At 44.4% G+C, this 19,014-nt stretch overlaps 1 protein-coding gene across 1 annotated transcript; it reads left to right on the top strand.

The window, feature by feature from the left end:
- The first annotated feature begins 423 nt into the window (after positions 1 to 423).
- Positions 424 to 10,317, top strand: LOC150016585 (nuclear receptor ROR-alpha-like). Its single transcript, XM_090270690.1, has 3 exons — positions 424 to 637; positions 8,162 to 8,233; positions 8,470 to 10,317. Exons 1-2 carry the CDS (start codon positions 472 to 474, stop codon positions 8,230 to 8,232), a joined length of 237 nt encoding a protein of 78 aa, XP_090126816.1. The 5' UTR covers positions 424 to 471; the 3' UTR covers position 8,233; positions 8,470 to 10,317.
- Positions 10,318 to 19,014: the final 8,697 nt, after the last annotated feature.

Genomic DNA, 19,014 nt, shown 5'->3' with positions numbered 1-19,014 from the left:
CAGAAGTAGGCACAGAATAATCTCCCCGGTCTTAATTTCTGTCCCTGGACTGGGGAGAGGGGCAGATTGGGGCACGAGAGGTTCTCCCTCCTCCTCCCCTCTTTTCCCCAGCTCCCAAAATTGGCAGCCAGTCCGTGGCTCTCGGTCTGGGGTCTGGAGGGTGGGGAATGTGGGTGTGGGGGCCGGCTGGAGAAGCTCTCGCTAGCGCTGCCTGTGGCCAGACCCGCCTCCTATCCCCTCTCGGGCGCACACACACGTCCACCCAGACACACTCCGCGCGCTCCCTCGCGCTCTTCCTCGCCCGCCGCCGCCGCCGCCTGCTCTCTCCCTCCTGCTCTCCCCGGTCTCCTTCGCCCTTTTTTTTTTTTTTTTTTTTTTTTTTTTTTGGTACCATAGAGTTGCTCTGAAAACAGAAGATAGAGGGAGTCTCGGAGCTCGCCATCTCCAGCGATCTCTACATTGGGAAAAAACATGGAGTCAGCTCCAGCAGCCCCCGACCCCGCCGCCAGCGAGCCGGGCAGCAGCGGCGCGGACGCGGCCGCCGGCTCCAGGGAGACCCCGCTGAACCAGGAATCCGCCCGCAAGAGCGAGCCGCCCGCCCCGGTGCGCAGACAGAGCTATTCCAGCACCAGCAGAGGTAGGAGGCTGCGAGAGGGGCTGAGGAGGGGGCGGCGGGAGCCGGGGTGCGGAGCGGGGGGCGGCCGGGAGCTGGCGCTCGGGGCGCGGGGTCCGGGGCCGCGGCGAGCCTGCAGCGACACCCCGAGCCCGGAGCACCCCTCCCCCCTCCCCCCACGGCCCCCCAGAAATGTTGCAAACTTTTGCAGCACGTTCTCGATTTGCGGGAGGAGAGGGGGGCGGGGGAGGCGGCAGGAGGCTTGACAGCCGGCGGGCTCACCCCCTGGCTTTGATTTTTCTGCAAACAGAGGAGGAAAGCCGCGTTGCCGAAATTAAATGCGCTCCCCCAAAATACGGAGAGCGGGAGAGTGGGGGCCCGGGAAAGAAACTTTTAAAGCGGCAGTGTCCTTTTAAGAAGGAATAAAAAATCTGTTTATGGCCACCTTCCTCCCCTTTTACCTTTTCTTCTCTTGACAGTTTGGGCCCCAGCGGCCCGGGACGGACTGTTTTAGATCCCCCACAGAGCTAAGGGGGGCGGGAGGAGTGAGCGACCGGGGAAGTCCCGGGGGGTGGAGAGAGGGTGCCACTGGATCTAGGGGCGACGTGAGCACCTTCTCTGGAGCACGGCGGTGGTCTTGGGATTTGGAAGAAGGGCTGGAGGGAGTGGACTGCGGGCGCGCGAGGTGCTCGCCAAGTTGTCTGGAGGGCTTGGCGAGGGGCGATTCGCAAGTTTACAGACGGGAGGTTCGAAGCCCCGCGCCGGGGCCGGCGGGGAGGCGTGTGCGCGCCAGCGCGGGGGGGGGGGCGGCGGTCCTGTGGGGCGCTCCACGCGCATTCGGAGTGAGCGTCCGCAAAAGCAAACAAGCACTAAAAGAAAGCTTGAAAGGCACCGAAACTTATTTCTGCCCTGGGAATCCTTTCCCTCGGTGAGGTGCCAAGCGTTTCGGCGAGAACCTGGGAATGGTCAGTGCAAGCTGAATGGTGGTTGCATAGTGCCAGCGATGTTTCCCACCGCCCCGGGCGATTTTACACTTAATTTGGAGTCTTTGGGTGTGAGGGGGACTCCACTGTCCTCTCCTTCCTTTTTCCTAAAGTGGAGTATTCGGGAGAGCTCACTCACTCCCTATTTCTTAAAGTGTCGAAACATGATGTGGGGTTTTTCTTGGGTTTGGGATAATTATTTATTTGAATGCTCCTGGAGTTTGCAAAGAACGGGAGGAAGCTATTGCTTTAATTACTGTTGTAAATAATGTATAAATCACGCCTGTCACTCCAGAGGAAGCGGGCTCGCGGGAGCAGCCTAGGGCTGGGGACAGAGAGGCTCTCCAGCCCTGGCCCGAGCCCTGGCCCAGCGTGCCCTCTCCTTTCGCCACTCGGCTTCTGGCGGCAGTTGGGGAGGGCTGGTGAGAGGCTAGTGGGGACCCCGGGAGCCGCTCCCTTCCTCTCGATATTATAGTTGGAGGTAGGAATATGGCTGATCATGTGCTGGCTGTTTTACAGTATCCCCCCCCCTTAGCCACACCCCCTGTCCCGGCGCGTTCCCATTCACGGAATTTGAGTACAGTTAAAAGCCATCAGAATGACACACGCAAAAAACATTTAATTAAAGGCGATTTCAGAAGAGTGAACGCACCGAACTGCGGCTTGAGCGGGAGGGGTGGGGGGCAGCGAGAACTGGGAGCGAAGGGAGAGGGATCAGGGCTGGAGACCTGGGGGCCCGGACTTGACGCTTGCTCAGTGAGTTTGTGTGTGGAGAGCTTTTGGCTGCAAAGAGTATATTTAGACCCTGAGACGGTGGATTTGGAATGCGAGCGGGTTATGTAACAGGGTTAATCAGAAACACTGGAGAAAATCCCCTTCATGTGTTTCTGAGGAAATTTTTTTTTTTTTTTTTTTGGAAGGGGGATATATTATTTAGGGAGCCACGATAATTTCTGCTTTGAGCTGCCTTTCCCCTCTGTCTTAACCTAGCCCACCCCCATCCCCACCCCACCCCCCAGTTTGTTATTAGCATCTTCAGGTGTCATTCTTGCCAGAAGGTGTTCCTGCAAGAGATCAGGGTGGCAGGCTGCAGAACCGACTAGCAAATCCGTAACTTGCTGTTCTCGCGAATTATATAACGGGCATTCAGTACCACCAGCCCCCTAGGCTCAGTAAAAAAGGGGAGAGGGACAACATGAGGAGGTGTGCATCTTGAACAGCTGACCTGCTGACCCATATCCCCTTGTCCCCTAGAGGGTTACCCCCTCTTCTTTGAACCAATCCCTTGTCTGTCCCTCAGGAGATTTCATGGGGAGAGGGAGAGAAGGTAAGGCCCAAACATTCAACTCACATCCTGCACGCAGGCACTAGGTTATATAACAGTCTGAATGGAAAAAGGAAGGTCAGAGATGGAGGCATCCTTTAGCTAACACAGCAGTAGTAACAGCTTCCAGAAATTACGTGCATTTGCAGGCTTTAACCTCAGATGTAGCATCTGCTCCTCATGGGTACCAATCTTTGTGTGTGAGCTAGGGAGAAAAAGAGAATGTCTAAGTATGCCTGGTAGATGAGAGTGATTTGAAAGTGGGAAATGTTTGGGTTTTCAGATGATGTAATGGAGTTGGCAGAATATGCAAGTCGGCTCCCAGTGTAAGCAGCAAGAAAATTGGAGCTGGCATCCTGTATTAATGTTGCATAAATTACAATATCGGAAAGAAATTAACCTACACACTAGGTGATTACACTCTTTTAATACTTAACACATAAAGACACACAACTCAAAGGAAAAGCAAACATTATCACCTTATAATTAGCATTTTCAACCTCAAGGAAGGTTGAGTGGCGTTCTTGGCTTTGGATGAAGTGGGAGATGCTTTCCTGAGAAGTTGCAGGATGAGCCTTCAGCCAGCCAACCAGTGTTTTAAGGCCACAGAGATTGTGGTCTGGATTCTCATGACATTGAAGTGACCTCACAAGACATTACCTAGGTAGACTTAAAGCTGTTGCTAAATTCCAAGCTCCTGGGAATCCACGTGTGAATTGGCTGTGTATAGTTTGGGCCTGAGCTTCCAAAATCTGATGTGTGACTTTATAATCTGAAAGACAGCCTCTCTCTCTCTCTCCTAAAAACAGGGCAGGGAATGGTAGTAGTTTTAATGAAAACTGTCCCATTTTCTAGGTGGTATTAACGGTGGCTGGCGTCATTCAGTCCCATCTCTACAACACAATGAAAGGGAAGAAAAGAAAGGCAGGAGGCAACATGGGAAGTAAGAACAAAGCAGAAAAGGCCCACAGCGAATCTTTAATTTAACAAGGCTTTCCGGGACTTCAGGGAGCCAGGAGCATTGTGACATAACTGTTGTTAAGAACCCTTTTCCAGAATCTCATTATTATATGCATGCCAGAAGCTTACACATTTCACTTCACTGAAGTTACCCTCACAGGGCTGTGTGCCACACAGTTGGTTTGGAGCACCAGTGCTGAAGGTTGAGTGCTTTGAGGGCAGGCCAACCTAAGGGGAAAATCGAAACCAAAAGATGGGATTAACACTGAAAGGCTCAGTTGGGTTGAGATCGAACTCCCTGGAAGCTCAGTTTAAATTGATTTAAAATCAGTTAACAAGGCCTGTAGTTTATTTGTAGCTCTGAGGAATTCTAGAACCACACACGTCTTTGACTTTGAAAGTGTTTCGCCTCCCCTCTTCATTCTTAGCTGATTCAGTTTCTGGCACTTTCGTACCCTTTCTAGAGACTGATTCTCAGATCAACTTTTGTTTTGTGGGCACAGCTCTCCGCAGTGAACAAATGATGCCCCATAGCTTAAAAGAGATGCTGGCTGGGATAAAACCCTTTGCCAGAGGGATGGAATAATTAGTTTTTAAACTAAGGGACTTTAATTTTCCAGTAAATTGCTCATAAAAACATTTATAATTATACCCTCTAAAAATGTAATAGAATAATTTTAGAAAAATGCATTTGATGATATTTATGATAACCTTTTCTGTTGCTTCCCTCTTATTTTTTAAAAAGAATTGAATTATTAATCCAGAAGTCAAATCTTCAGCAGCTAAAATCATTTATAGCAGAACCTTTTTATGTTGGTGACCTGCTGGAATTTCCCAAAGCCTGCTGGCATTATAAGAAGCCCTTGGCTTTAGAAGAAAAAAAGTCTCTATTTCTGATACTGAAATACGGAGCGTGTGTAGAAGCCTGCTAACCATGAGGTCCTTAAACTTGTGTTTTCCAGGCAGCAGAGCTGCTGGTTCCATACTAGACTCCTAAGTGGGATGCAGGGAGGTATGAGAACGTTCATTGCCATAGTTATGCCTCCAGATGAAAAGTGTTTTGAGGGTTTTTGGTGACAACTGAATCCCTCTGGGAAGCAAACTGACCCCTGTCCACCAGAGCTGACCTTTGGAATGCATTGACACAAGCCCATGGGTTCTCCTTGAGCCACACTCTGTCACTTCTGAGTTAAAATGCATCTTTTCCTCTCATTTGGGGGAGACAGTTCTTCCATTTTTGCCTTGAGGAAGCTGTGGAGTGATGCTGGAAGGACAGGCTGAGCTGGATGTCACTGCAAACTCTGTCTGCGTGTGTGTTCTCTACAGCCCATGCTGCTTTTCCTGAGTGTTCTCTCTCTCTCCCTTTCTCTTCCAAGTCTGCTTGATGAATTGTGCTTCTTAGCTTCAATATGTAGTTCAGCATCCACAGAAGTGAAATACGTAACTACATTTCAGGTGTCTAGGGAAAGAGTCATAATGTGACTGTCCCACGTGCCAAAATTTTTTTTATAGAAAATGCAGCTCTCCTCTCTCTGCCTTCCATGAGCCAATGTGAGGTGGACATCAACCACTGCCTCAAGGAGAGTCCTAAGCCATTCATCCCACATTAGCGATAATTTCTTCCAGAACAAGAAGAGTGTGCTTTCAAAGACCTTCAGATTCTAGGCCACTCACCTGGAATGTGGAATGGCTTTCTGAAGATGAAGACTGTCTTCCCTGCTGAGAATTTAGGAACAGGCTCTGCCTCTCTCTCAATCTCTCACATCTATCATTTTTAAAAAATGTTTTGTTTCCATTTTATTTTTTAATCACACATGATGGGAAGTGTTGGTTTGGAAATGAGCTGTCAAATTTTTCACCCATCTTATTAAGCTGTAAAGAAAAATAAAATTGAATAATTTTGAATTAATGCTTCAGAAAAACTTTACATAATCAGCATTCAAGTGTTGATTAATATGCAGTATAAGCCAATATTTTTCTGTAGGGGTACCAAGGTATTACTGATGAATGTTTTTTTGCCTTTGGCAAATAGATTAACCAGAATTTAAAAAATCTTTTTCTTATTGAATATATTTTTAAAATGCGCTGATCCCTTTTTCTACCCTAAAAGAAATTTGAGGATGTAACTGATTCTTTCTTTGAGGTTAAGGATCTTATGATGCCACAGGGTCACTGTTCTGAGGATGAAATCTGCTCATACATTATAGCACTGTAAATGGAGAGAGTGTCAGAAATTGGACTGGATCTGTCCTGATCTCATCTCAGAAAGTGTTTTTGTTTTTGTTTTTAAATCCTTGATAGCAGTCCATTTTGTTATTTGCCTCCCTCCCTCGTTCTCTTAAGTTGCAAGTAGCAAAATGGAAATTCACTTCAATTATTTGGTTCTGGTTAATTGAAGTGTTTATGGGAAAATTTCAACCCGCGTCCAGAGCAGTAATTATTTCTGTAGAGTTGCAGGGAATGTACAACACTCTCTAATATTCAGGAAGGCTATCGTATTCACAAATAAGTTACGCACTATAGTATCCTAGCATTTTGTGGCTACTCCCCTGTGTAATGGTAGATTGGAATGCTAGCTAATTTTGCCTTTTGCTTAGATATGTTCAAGAGGTCTCTTTGGTAAAGGGTTCATAAATTGGAAAGTTAGGAAACTCAAGGGTTAGAAGGAAAACTTTCAAGAACATCAATAAAGAACACTTAGATTTGCATTCCTTCCCCTGCCCCCCCGCCCCCCGCCCCCCAACCCTTTTCCCAAGCTTAGGCCTTTGTTCCCTGCACCAGTAGGAGAGCATCCTAGGGACCACACTGCGGAGGCTGACTTCCTTTTCCAGGGCCGTCCCACTCAACTTAATGATCATCTGCGGTTATCTTTTGATATCTTTGATGTCTTAGTGTTGGGAGTTCAGCGTGGGAGTCTTGGTGTTCTTTTGTGACATCCCAATTATTTATTTATTTATTTCGTTTGTAGTGAAAGATCAATGAGATTGTCTAAAGAAATCCTGAGAAGAAGGGAATGGGGCGTGATGAGGAATGCATGGGCCAGAGCTCATGGTTTAGGCAGCAGGTTCGCTTTTTGCTCCTGCTAATGTAAAAGGAAGTACAGGTAACAATTCCCATGTGCTGATAGAAGAACATTATTTTTTTCCCTCTCACAGATGTTTATGGCCTTAACTGATATGCCATTGCAAATTGTCTTAACACATTACGTGCTGTGGCACATTGACAATGTGTGGTGCTATGGTTTCCTGGTGATTATCTCATCCACAGAACTGAGGCCCTGGTGACCAGCTGGGAGCCCTTTGCAGTATCCCCTCACAGCTGAGAGTTCAGGTGTCCCGCATCCTTGAAAGGGCTGCGGGACTCCAGCCTGGCCCAGGTAATTGCTGCCCCCATACTGTTTTGCCCCAAGCTCAGTCAGAGGCTACAAATGAGGAGGAACAATGATGGTATAGAGGATTTATCGTCTCCCAGCCCCGAATCATCTCTAGCAGTGTGATTGGGCATTTGCGTTTTGAGTATGAACTGTCTGAAAGTTTTTTGAATTAGGAAGTTCTTAGGTCCATGAACAGGCCACAATAGATGAAACTTTTTGGGGTAGAAGGAGGGGTACCACTTAGTCTGGGATCCTCAAGCCTGTGAAAGAGGCAACAACACACTGTTAAAAATACCTAGCTTACTTCGGGGGAGGATTTGGCTGAATACTGATGAAGTTTATGAAATATGAATGTAGTGAAGTTGCTGTACGTAAGTGGTAGGTGTATGTGAAAGAAGTAGGAAGAAATAAAATTGTGTATAAATGACACTCTGAAACTTGATGGAATTATATACGTGACAAGAATGTTAGCATTCGAGTCTATGCTTAATGGGGCAAAATAAACCGGCTTAAAATCTATATGTCAAACTAGATGTGGAAATAAAAATTACAGAATTTGAAATCACTTGACTTATTTTATAAGCAAAGAATGCCACCAAGGATAAACATGCAGGTTGCAAAGAATAGAGGTGAAACAGAATGGGGGAAAATGAGGGACCAACACTTAAATTTATAATGAGGTATGGTAATCACTGTTTTAAATAATCCAGAATAGTAACTGTATGTTAGGCAGAGAATTAGTTATAGCCAAACAAAAGGCATAAATATGAATTTTAGGTTGTGTTGGGAGAAATTCTCTTGATCTCCAAAGTATAAATGCATGTACTGAGAAGCAAAGCTGCACACGATGTAATTTTTTCTGTCTTATCCTGATTAATTGACAGCCACTGTATGCCTCTTTCCTGAAGGTGACTTTACAATCTCCCGACACAGACATTTCTCTCAGAAGTGGAGTGAAGGAAGGAGAACCACAAGCTAAAGTGTGTGTCGCTGGGTGAAGTATTTACGGAAAAAGATAAGAATGGTGAAGTAGGGGAATGGAGTGGTACATACAGAAGTTAAGAATGCCTGTTTGGGGCTGGGGAGTGGGGGCCGTGAATGAAGGAAGGGATGCTCTGGAGGGAAAAGAGACTTCTCTGCAAAAGAAAATGAAATTAGTGTTGAGTCTGAAATGGCTGGGAATGTGCCTTTCTAATTTTAAATTATCTTTAACAAGGGCAATGAAAAGAGGAAAAGTTGACACTTTGAGAAGTTGCGATGAACTTGTCGAAAATGCCAATTGACAAAGGCAGGTAAGGGGATACTTGGAAAAACAGAAGCAGAACAGGTCTGAAGGGCATGATGATCTGCTTCCCAGTGTCTTAAGGAAATCAGCTGGCATGTTTATTGACTATTCCACTTAGTTTTAAAGAAACCTGAAGAAATGGACAAAGGCGGAGAAAAGGCAACCAGCTGTGATTCTGCCCTTCCAGAAGCAAAGAGGCTTCTATCATCCCCTACCATCGGTGCCAGTCATGGGGAGGAGCCACTGTATAGAAGTTAATGGAGTTTCAACATATAAATCCCAGAAGAAACAAGGATATATTTAGCAAGTCTAAAAACTCTTGAATAGACTGCATTGCTTTTTGTTTTCACTGTACAATTCTAAAACCAGCAGATGGTTAAGAAGGCTACAGTAGCAATATAGCATGTACTTCTAGAAACATGTGTGTGATGAGGATGTTATGTCTGAAAGGACAAGGCAACTGGGATGGTGAACTGCCCATGACTCTCAATTGTCCAGGTAATGAAGCATTGGGAAAGCAGAGGCAAATGAAATACTCTGATAATCAAAAATGATTCTCCTTTTAGTGATCACGTTAGTTGACTGATGATGACAGGTGTGAAATTGTCAGAGGTGTATTTTATCATTTCTGGCACTCATGAACCATTTCTGATGAACACGTTTATGCAGAAAGTGGACAGTTTCTGTCAACCCATAAGATGTAACATTCCACAGTGTGAAGGATGAAGGTTGAAGATTAGTGAGGTTCTACAACTTCCTTGAGGCCCCACAGAGAATGAGTAGGAGAAATGATGCTACTCTGAAAGGGCTCTTGAAATTTCTAAAGTTCGTGTTCTGAACTTAAGCTTGGGGTGTGTATATTAGATATGGGGTACTTACTCTATGATGTATAGATAATAGATATAGATAGAAATAGATACAGATATATGATGCTGCCTCTGCTCATGCTTTATTAGAATGAAGTCTGGTAGAGCCAGAAGAGGCCTATGAATCATCTGGCCTAGCCTCATGTTTAAACTGATACTCAGAGACCTAATAATGTGTGTTGAGGCCCCATTCCTAGTACGTAGCAAAGCTGTGACTGGAACACTAGTCTTCTACTTTCTTACCTAAAATAGTTCCTTCCACTTGTGTGCTGGGCCAGCATGCTCAGAAGTTCCAACAAGGTACAAAATCAAGTCCCTGCCTCTCAGGAAAGCCCCCTGAGGATATTAAGACATACACAAGTTAATCCAGCATTAGGTACTGGAGATATGTATGTAAGCAAGTGCAGGGTATTGTGGATGCTCATCAATAGTGGAACATTGTCAATAATTGTTATTTTTTTTAAACCCCTCTGATCATTTTTATTATTAATTAAAAGCTAGCCAGGGAGCTTGTGGCTCTGTCAGTAAAGCCATTCTAAAGCCCAGCAAAAACAGTGCCTGCATCTCATGGCGTGGCTTAGTGGAAACCAAAGTAAAGGATATAGAGCTGAGCATGCTTGTTGGAGCAATTATGCTTGTGAGAGCTAGATGCAGCTTGGGTGTGCAGTGGGGGGCGATGCATCTTAGCAGCTGTTCTCTTTTCTCAAGGCACACAGTTTAAGGTTGTGCCTTTTATGAGATATTCAAGAGCATGTCTGCAAATGGAATGCTACATAGCCAGTAAAAATCAACTTGTACTAGAAAAATATTTAACAGAGGAAAATGTTTATGATCTGTTGCTTAGTGAAAAGTCACAGATTCCATAGCATTGTTCACAGAATGATATACTCTTTGTAAAAACTATGGTGTGTGTATATGTGTTTGTGTGTGTGTATAATATATATATATTTATATTTATATACATAGACATACAATATATGTGTATGTGTATCTCTACACACACACACACACACACACACACATACACACACACACACACACATTAGCAGGGACCAACATGTGCCTAAATGATGAATTTATAAAGTGGTTGTCTTTAGATGGTGGGATTATGTATTAGTTTCTTTTTCTTTATGCCCTTCTGTATTTCAAAGTTTCCTACACTATGCATGTATTACTTTTGTAACTAGAGAAATATAAATTTCTTTTTCATAAAACATTGTTTGTGTGTTTTGAAACTGGGAATACCTTGAGGGGACTGATTCTGAACTTAGCATGTTGCGCAGAATTTTTTGATACTTCAGGATGCGTCAAATATACTGGCCTAAAGAGCAATACCTTTGATAGTCACATTCAGCCAGGAAGTCAGGGGTCATTCAACTTGAATAGGGCAAAGAGGGTCCCCATATTGGAATTTCTTGCCCCTTAGGGCAATCAGTGTCTTTCAAGTGTTTATACTGTGACCTACAGTAAGGAAACATAACACATGGTGGGCCAGTACACACACAAACAATTGAAATAAATTTTTCACATAAAATATTTAAGCTTTTCCTGTGATACAGTTTTTTTTTTTTCTATTATTTTAAAGACAAAATACAAGTCATGAGCCACCACATTGATCTTATGACCTGTTTTTGCGCTGTTCCTGCAGTTTGAAAAACCCTCTCCTGGGCAGGAGGTAGAAGCAGCCTCTCTGTGGGCCATGTCCTGGTGGCGGGAAGAAGGGGGGAGGGTGGTTTCCACGGTAACTGATGGAACACTCAGGTGTTCTTATGATTTCAGGTAGGAGGTGGGAAAGGGAAAATAATACAAATACTACTTGCCACTTTCAGGACATGCTCATTAATATCCTATTACATTTAGGCATGCTTCTGCCTAGACTGGCTTAGACTAAATCCTGGGTTTCCCTTTGCTTGGAGTTGATGTCACGGCGTAAAAGCCAGAGGGTGGTATTTTTTTATTCAACAAATATTTGCTGAGCACCTTCTATGTGCCAGGCACTGTGGTAGGCTCTGGGGATAAAGCAGCAAACAGGAGAGGTCAGAGCCCTGCCTTCCTGGAATTTACATTCTAATGGTGGCATTTTTTAAAGTACCCAACTGTCTGGGTCACCTTTGACCAGACACTTCTGATTATTTTCTAAGTGTACCTTGGGCTTGGCCTTTTTCAGCCCTGTTCCTTCTGTGTGGCTTAACCTTTCCTTCCTTCCCTCCCCCACCCGGTCTTCCTTATTATGTCCCAATTTCTCTTTGTTTATTGAAATCCTACAATCATTTTGGCTCCAGATGGGACGTACCCTCTCCCTCCTGCAGTTACCATGACCCTTGTCTTTTATAGTAGTCAGCTGTGTCGGCCTTGCTTGTTCAGTCAACATGTAACCTCTTCCTTTGCCAGGTTCCTTTATACTCTCTTATAGTGTTCTGTCCCGGGTAGGAGTCCAGTCACCCCCAGGAAACTGGCACCAGGGGTTGTTCTTTTATTTACGCACAGTGCCTTGCAAAAAATAGGTGCTCACTAACTGTGCAGATAACCTCTCCCACACTGCCCAACAGAGCTGTTTGCTTCCTCAGTACATTGATTCAGTTCTACACTTCCCAGATCTGCAAGCGCAGCTTCTACTCGCTTATTCTTCCAACTGGGCCTTAGGTTTGGACCCAGCCGCCTTATTTGTCCCACTTCTGTTTCTCTTGGATCCACCAAGCCTCTTCTCAATGGCAGGTTCAGGCCTGCTGCATTCTTGAGCAATTCAGACCAAGGCCTGACGTGTTGGGAGACAGTGTACATGGTTGTTACAAGCCTGCCATGAGTGAGACAGACCTAGGCCAGAGGCCCAGGTGTGCTGTGTATGGGCTGTGTGACCTTAGACAAGGTCATCAACCACTCAATCTGTTTCTTTAATCAACTGGAAACTGGGGATGATGATGGTGCTGCTTTCCAAGGTGGGCGAGAGGCTTGCTGGGTTCTACATATTGCAACACCTGGTAGGATGCCTGGTACACATCAGGTGTGGCTTCAGTGACAGTGGTGATGTGGAGCACACAGTGAGTGATATTGGTGAAGCAGATGGTGGTGATGGTGGAGCAGATGGTGGTGATGGTGGAGCACGTGGTGGTGATGGTGGAGCACGTGGTGACGGTGGAGCACATAGTGGTGATGGTGGTGATGGTGGAGCACGTGGTGATGGTGGAGCACATGTAGGAGCAGTGGGGCCATCTAGCCACTTCTCTCTGAGTCCTCAAGTCTTCAGCTCCCTTTGCTTGGAGCATTCTTCCCCGGTCCTGACTGGTTGCCCCATGAAATAAGCAGGAGTTCCAGGGCACTGGAGTCCCGAAGCCTTTCCTTTTACTGCCTGGTTCTTTTCCTAAGCTGCACCCTGCCCCAGTCTCTCAGCTCAACTGCCATGGGACGGATCCTGCCCAGTGAGGATGGATTATTTAAATTCAGCCCCATCAACCACTTGTTGACTTCCCTGGGTTTACAGCCCACACCTGAGCTGAGCCTGAGGCAGGCCCATGTCTGGCTGCTCCCTTCCACCCTGCCCCCACTATTCCTGTGGTAGCTGCTGGCTGTACCCTCTAGCCACTGAGGCTAGGGAGCTCCCTCCTTCCCACTGTGCTCCCCTTTCTTGTACACCTCATTTTGCAGCAGCCTATCCTTCTTTGCCCTCCCTACCCTTTTACTTACTTTCTCCTCACTGCCAAAAAATCATGTTGGAGAAGCATGTCTGTAAGAGTTCCATTCAACTTGTTCTGAATTAATGCTCCACTATGGTGACCCTCTGCTGAGTCTTTCACTTGTAATGTAACCTAATAATTTACATGCACTTTGCAAGTAATACTCTGAGAGTCTCACAACCTACTTGAAATTGCTCTGCTGTTACAGTATTTGAGCTGATGAGAGAACAGCGTGAGAAAGGATGGTTATTGGTACACAATGGTGTTGGGTAAACCCAAGAAAATAACGTTAGCACAAGGTAAGGGTGTGCTCATGGATTATAGTATCCTTCGTAGAGAACTTGCTAAGGGGCTTTTATTGATTTTAGCTTGTAATTAGCCTAGGATAGGTCAACGTATAGTAGGGGTAGAAGCAGAACAAGCTAGAAGAAGTGAACCAAGAGTTGAATTCTATCTTTATGGGAGGCTGTGAAAATGCTTTAGTTCTGATATACTACATGACTGTTATAGAGCTAATTGGCACTGTGATTGGGTTTTATTTCTTCACTCAAACATATTGGAAGCTGATTCCAATATGCGATAATAGTGAGAATAGAGTAATGCTATAATAGTAGTGCCATTGTAAAGTGAATTACACCATTAAGCATCTATTTTGCCTAATTTGTATTGTGATAGTATGGGTGATACACGCACATACAGATGTAGAGTGGCTGGTCTTTAAGAAACATACTTTAGCTGAGAAGCCCAATCCTATAATATTGAACAGTCAGTAAGTGAAAATAAGCCCTTGTTCCATGAAAAAGTGAATTTGTATCTATTTAAATATAAATGTCTACATATATATGCACACACATACATACAAATACATGTAGATATATATATATATACACACACACATAGGAACACAGGCATGTTGTGCCAGTCAGACAGATCAAGAAGAAGATATATCACTGTCATAAAAATGCTTGCCTTGTGTTGCCTTTTAACAAGTTGGCTAGTCCACATGGGGACATGTATCAGTTATGGCAGACCAAGGAAATAATAGAATCAAGGCCAGGGTTTAAAAACAAGGCTTTGTGTATTTGTTTCAACCTCTTCATCCTCATTACCACATCTGAGACCTTCTAGTAATTGATCTTCTGTAAATTTCGGAAGAAGCATTAAGGGCCAAGGAACTACAGTCATTTTATTTTGTCACTTGTCTCCTAAGGAAGGACATTGGCCAAATGACTTCTTTCACAATAGAAAGATAGAGGGGTATTTTTATGCCTTAGGTCATAAGCTAACCCTAAGAGTGGAAACAGGATCTAAGAAAGCAGCATCAAATAGGGCTGCTCCCCCAGTGGGATCTATAAATTAAAAAATCCCAGAATGTATTATACTTTGAGTTGGTGCCAGTGACTTTATCCCTTCGCCTCCCCCCCAACCATGAGGACTGGCATTCAGGACTCCCCCCATGTCCTCCTGCAGCGCCATCCAGGAGGGGTTTTACTGAGAGTCTCTATCTCTCACTTCCTTTCATTCCAGGATTTTGCTTCTGCAACACCACTACTTGGTAAGCCAGAACCTCAGAAAGACCTTGTCCAAAGAGTGGTGACGTCATGGAGTTTAGAATATATTTAACTTTCACATATGTAATGCTTGCTCTGATGACCAAAATATTGAACATAAATTTGTTTTATAAACAACTATGCACCTCCCCTTATCTCAGATCAACACTGTTGATTTTAAACTCCATGAACATTTGAGGGGAGAGTACACAGTGTCAATCAATGCCTGGCATCTGGATTAAGAATATATTTAGTGGAGAAATTTTATTGCAGACCTCAGTGAAAAATATCGATATCAGATTGTGTCTAATACAGTGTTACAATGAAAATTATTATGGTGATTGACAACATCCCTTTATTAATTGGTTGTTTCCATTAGTATTTTCTTGGTAGCAAGCACACTCTGGTTTTATTGCTCATTGGTTATAGTCCCTGTTGAATTCACATTTTGCTGCTTCAGCTGTGTTTATCTTCTCATTGGTCTCAGTTCCTTCAGGCCAGTGTTGTAGATTGTCTTGAGTCTTCTGCCCCATATCTCTGTCTCTTACTTGAGCGCTCAGTGAGTGCCCTTGGGATGCTAGTGAGGTATGGTTTAGAATCAACACATGAAAGACCAGCCAGCTGCAGGGAAAATGGGATGAGGCAAGGAAATCTGATATTCATTGAAAGTTTCAGATGTTTGAAGGTGCTGCTACATGCCACCTCCTTTTATTGATACATCAAGTATTTATTGAGGATTTACTGTGTGCCAGGTCCCATGTTATTCAGTGGAGGTACAAAGTTGAATTAAGGCTATTGATAGACAGGAAAGACAAATTAACTTGTAGTTCCAAAATACGTGAAGAGTGCTATAATAGAGATACTTGCAAAACACATAGCATACAGAAGAGCAAGAAAACACTTCATGAGGAGTCAGGGAAAGTTCACTGAAGTGGGTACCTTTGTTTAGTTTTAGAAAACGTGGGAAGTAATTTGCCTAGAGGGCAAAAAGTGAGAGGATATTCTGGGCCAAGTTTCATGAGGTGAAAGTTCATGGCACATTCAGGTAGCATGAATGAGGTATGCAGCTTAGCCTAAGCATGGGGTATGTTGGTGAGGATTAGGAGATGAGGTGGGAGGAAGTAGGCAGAGGTCAGGCTAAGCATTTTGGACTTTTTCCTATGATACTTTTTTGAGCAAGTGAAAGATACCTGATTTTTTTTTCTTGGTAAGATATTTAAGTATAAGTATGTTGCAATTGGGGTACAGAATTGACAGTGTGGATAAGGGGTCAAGTTAGGGGGTCATTGTGATAATTCTGGGGAAGTATACTGCAGGCTGGGCCTTGAAGGGGTAAGTAGGTGGGCTCCGAGGTAGGAATTCCCAGAAGGTGGAATTGGAGGGCATATGCTGGCTGGAATGTCTTGGTGTGGAATGAGTAGAGGGGAGAAGGCATGGGTTCCATTTGGGGAGGGGAGTTGGAGGTGCCAGGGAAGTGTTTAATGGGCCATTGGAGAAGTGGGTCTGTCAGGGTCTGTGGAATCAGGGTGGGGGTGGGGGATGTATTTTAACAAGAGTCTCAAGCTCAGGAGGGACAGCTGGGCTGGAGACATTGTGGAGCAGCACTTTGACAGGGAATTGGAAAGTGACATTTTTTTATACCAGGTCATGTTCATGGATTTTGAAATTATATCAGGAAAAAATAAGTCTAGGGTCCAAGTGAGTGTGGTTGAGAAAGTAAAGGGGACGGGTTGGTATAGTGACAGAGAAAAGTGTCTCATAAAACCGGCTTTAGACCTTGACATTCTACATTTACTAATGGCATAAGAAACCAAGTATGTCCTTAAATTCAGAGTGAGGTTCTCATATACACTGCTGCTTCCGGTTGCATTTTAGTTGGATCTGCATTGATGGTAGTTTCCTTTTCAACATATCTAATTTATGATTGAAGAGTTGCTTTTTTTTTTAACTTTCTACACAACCCAGCATTGATTTATCCTGTCTCTAAAGGGAACATGCCCTACAACTGGCAGAACCTCAAGGCTGGGAGCAATGGAATGAATAGTAGCTGTGGAGAGGTCTTCACCTTGCCCTGGGAGAAAGGCTTCGTGGGAGGGAAAGTTGAAAGAGGGTCTTGAGAAAGGGTGTCAGATCTTCAAAGCAGGGCTCTAGCCATGGGAAACTAAATAAAAGATTTTTTTTTTTTTTTTAAATTGACCAGGAAGAGAGAAAAAATGCACAAGTGTTTACTGGCAGGTAGATGATGAGGTTGATTATGGTTATAGTGGGATTGCCAGTCTGTGTTTCTGTTTCAAAGGGTTTTCACATATGCAGTAGCCTCTGGAGGTCCTGGGAGGAAGCTGATAATGTTGAAGCTCACAGAGGGACTAGAGACGTGTTGTGTGATTAGGGAGACCTGCTGACTTAAAACAACTGGTATACCAGTAGGCTGAACTTATCTTTAGCTGCAGTGAGTGTTGACAGGAGGGGTCTTTGCTTGTTGGGAGGACCATGCCTTTGCCTTCTGAGGTGGTAGCCGAGCTCCTTATTGTTTTCAATGAGCTCTAAGTACTTTCCCTGGAGATCTTCCACTAATATGTCATATGAATTATGTGTGTTATCTCTGTCTTGTGAAATTAGAGACCTTCACCACAGTGTGGTAAGTAGATTAAAATGAAAGCCTGTTTTTTATGGTATGGGGGAAACCGAGCAAATATCAGGGAACTATTCTGTGTGTGTTTGATCTGACGGTGGAGAGGCCTTGGGATGCCAGTGTCTCCTAAACCCTGAAAGCTGAGCTCCGGCTGGAGTTTTCTTCAAAGAGGTTTATATTCTATCCCTTGGCACTTAGGAGAGGGAAGGAAGGTTTGGAGTGGGTGACTCTGCAATGATTCTTTCTTGCTGCTGTTTTCTTCGCTGCTTTTTTAACTTTGCAGGAAGCCCTTCCAGTTCTACGGTCAGACCCCGTTCGGACGTTGGTGGCCAAACAGTCCCCTTTTGTTAAGCGAGCGTCCTATTTTTGTTTCTCTTGAAAGGTGCCCTTCAGGACAGCAGAGCCTTTATTTGGGCTGTTTAGAATTGAGCCCTGGAGAAACCAAAACAGAAATCATTCTAAACCCAGGCCAAGTGCCTCCTTTGCCTGGCGAGGCAAAACTCACCCCACACAAGATGAAATCTAACCAGCTAGTTACCTGAGAACCACCGTGGGGAGTTCTCCAGCTTGACTTCTCTTGCATTGGCCACCATCCCAAGAGCCAGTGAAAGCTGAGGGTCACGGCCTTTCTGTGTGGAGAAGCAGGAAGAGGGTTATGGCTCTGGGTGAAGAAGCAAATATTCGGTTAGATTTGAAAGGGCCCTGTGTCAACTTGCAAAACTTTATGGATCTGTAAGGATCCTGAATGGAAATAGGTCACAGACGATATTTTATGTCCATAAACCTAGTTGTCTTAGGGTGGTACAATTTTTCTTCATTGATCAAACTTTCAGTAGGTTCATTTTATTCAATTTATATATTTCTATTTTTAAGAAGAAAGTAGTTATAGCTTTAGCACACCTCACATACTCCTGTTATTCCTGGTTCTGCCTTGCTCACAAAGTTGGTAAACTGAGTCATTTGAAAAATTAGGCCACATGTGGGATTTACTAATTTAGAGGTCGTGCAGTTTGAAATTATTGTTTTCTGTCATAATAGATATGAGGTTCACCTCTGTGGTTTGAAACAGAATATTTCTTTCTTACCCAAAGATCCTCTGGTTTAGGGTTCAGACAGGCCTCCCTGCAAAACGACTGACTTCGGTTTGGGAACTTTTCTTCCTACTTTCAGCATTACCTGGGTCATTCAGGGGAAGAGTGTTGGGCTTTGTTGTTAAAGAAAGAAAGACTGGCTAGACGAGTTTGATCCCTAGGGGCAGTTCACTGCCTTCTGGGAGTGTGAGGTCATCAGTATATTTAAAGTCTGAGCTTCCACACACACTGGTCAGCGAAGCTCTCTGCTCTTCCTCATTAACTGCCTGTTTCCTCCTGTGTTCTGAGGAGGAGACACCTGACGTCTGGGGAACCGTCTGCATCCTGGGAGCATCTGTCGAACTGGCCCCTGTGTATACAGACAACTGCAAAATGAAGCAGTTTGGAGATAGGCATCATTTTGAGGCTAAAGGCACACATTTGAGAAAGTTAAGGACTGGTTCTATGACAGGGAAGTTGAGCTAAATATGCAGTTCTATTTTAATTTTCATTTTATGCCAAGGCGAAAGCATTGGGAGATAGGCTATAAATGTATAAGTAAGTCACTGCAAGAATAGCCCCTTGCAAAATGCAGATTTAGGAAGGCTAAATATTTTCTCACATATTTTAATGCCCATGAATAACTAACCCCTGATCGAGTTTCTGAGAAAGGGATATTGTATAACC

Source organism: Furipterus horrens, unplaced genomic scaffold (assembly GCF_987537825.1).
Source record: "Furipterus horrens unplaced genomic scaffold, mFurHor1.1.pri manual_scaffold_3, whole genome shotgun sequence".
Classification (NCBI taxonomy): Eukaryota; Metazoa; Chordata; class Mammalia; order Chiroptera; family Furipteridae; genus Furipterus; species Furipterus horrens.
The sequence above is the reverse complement of the archived record's forward strand: the minus strand, read 5'-3'. Positions and strand labels throughout refer to the sequence as shown.

Excerpts from the sequence above, each read along its gene's own strand:
- LOC150016585 (XM_090270690.1), top strand. The coding sequence starts at position 472 with ATGGAGTCAGCTCCAGCAGCCCCCGACCCCGCCGCCAGCGAGCCGGGC. Across the intron at positions 638-8,161 it reads CTATTCCAGCACCAGCAGAG|GTGACTTTACAATCTCCCGA; the intron begins GTAGGAGGCTGC and ends TCTTTCCTGAAG.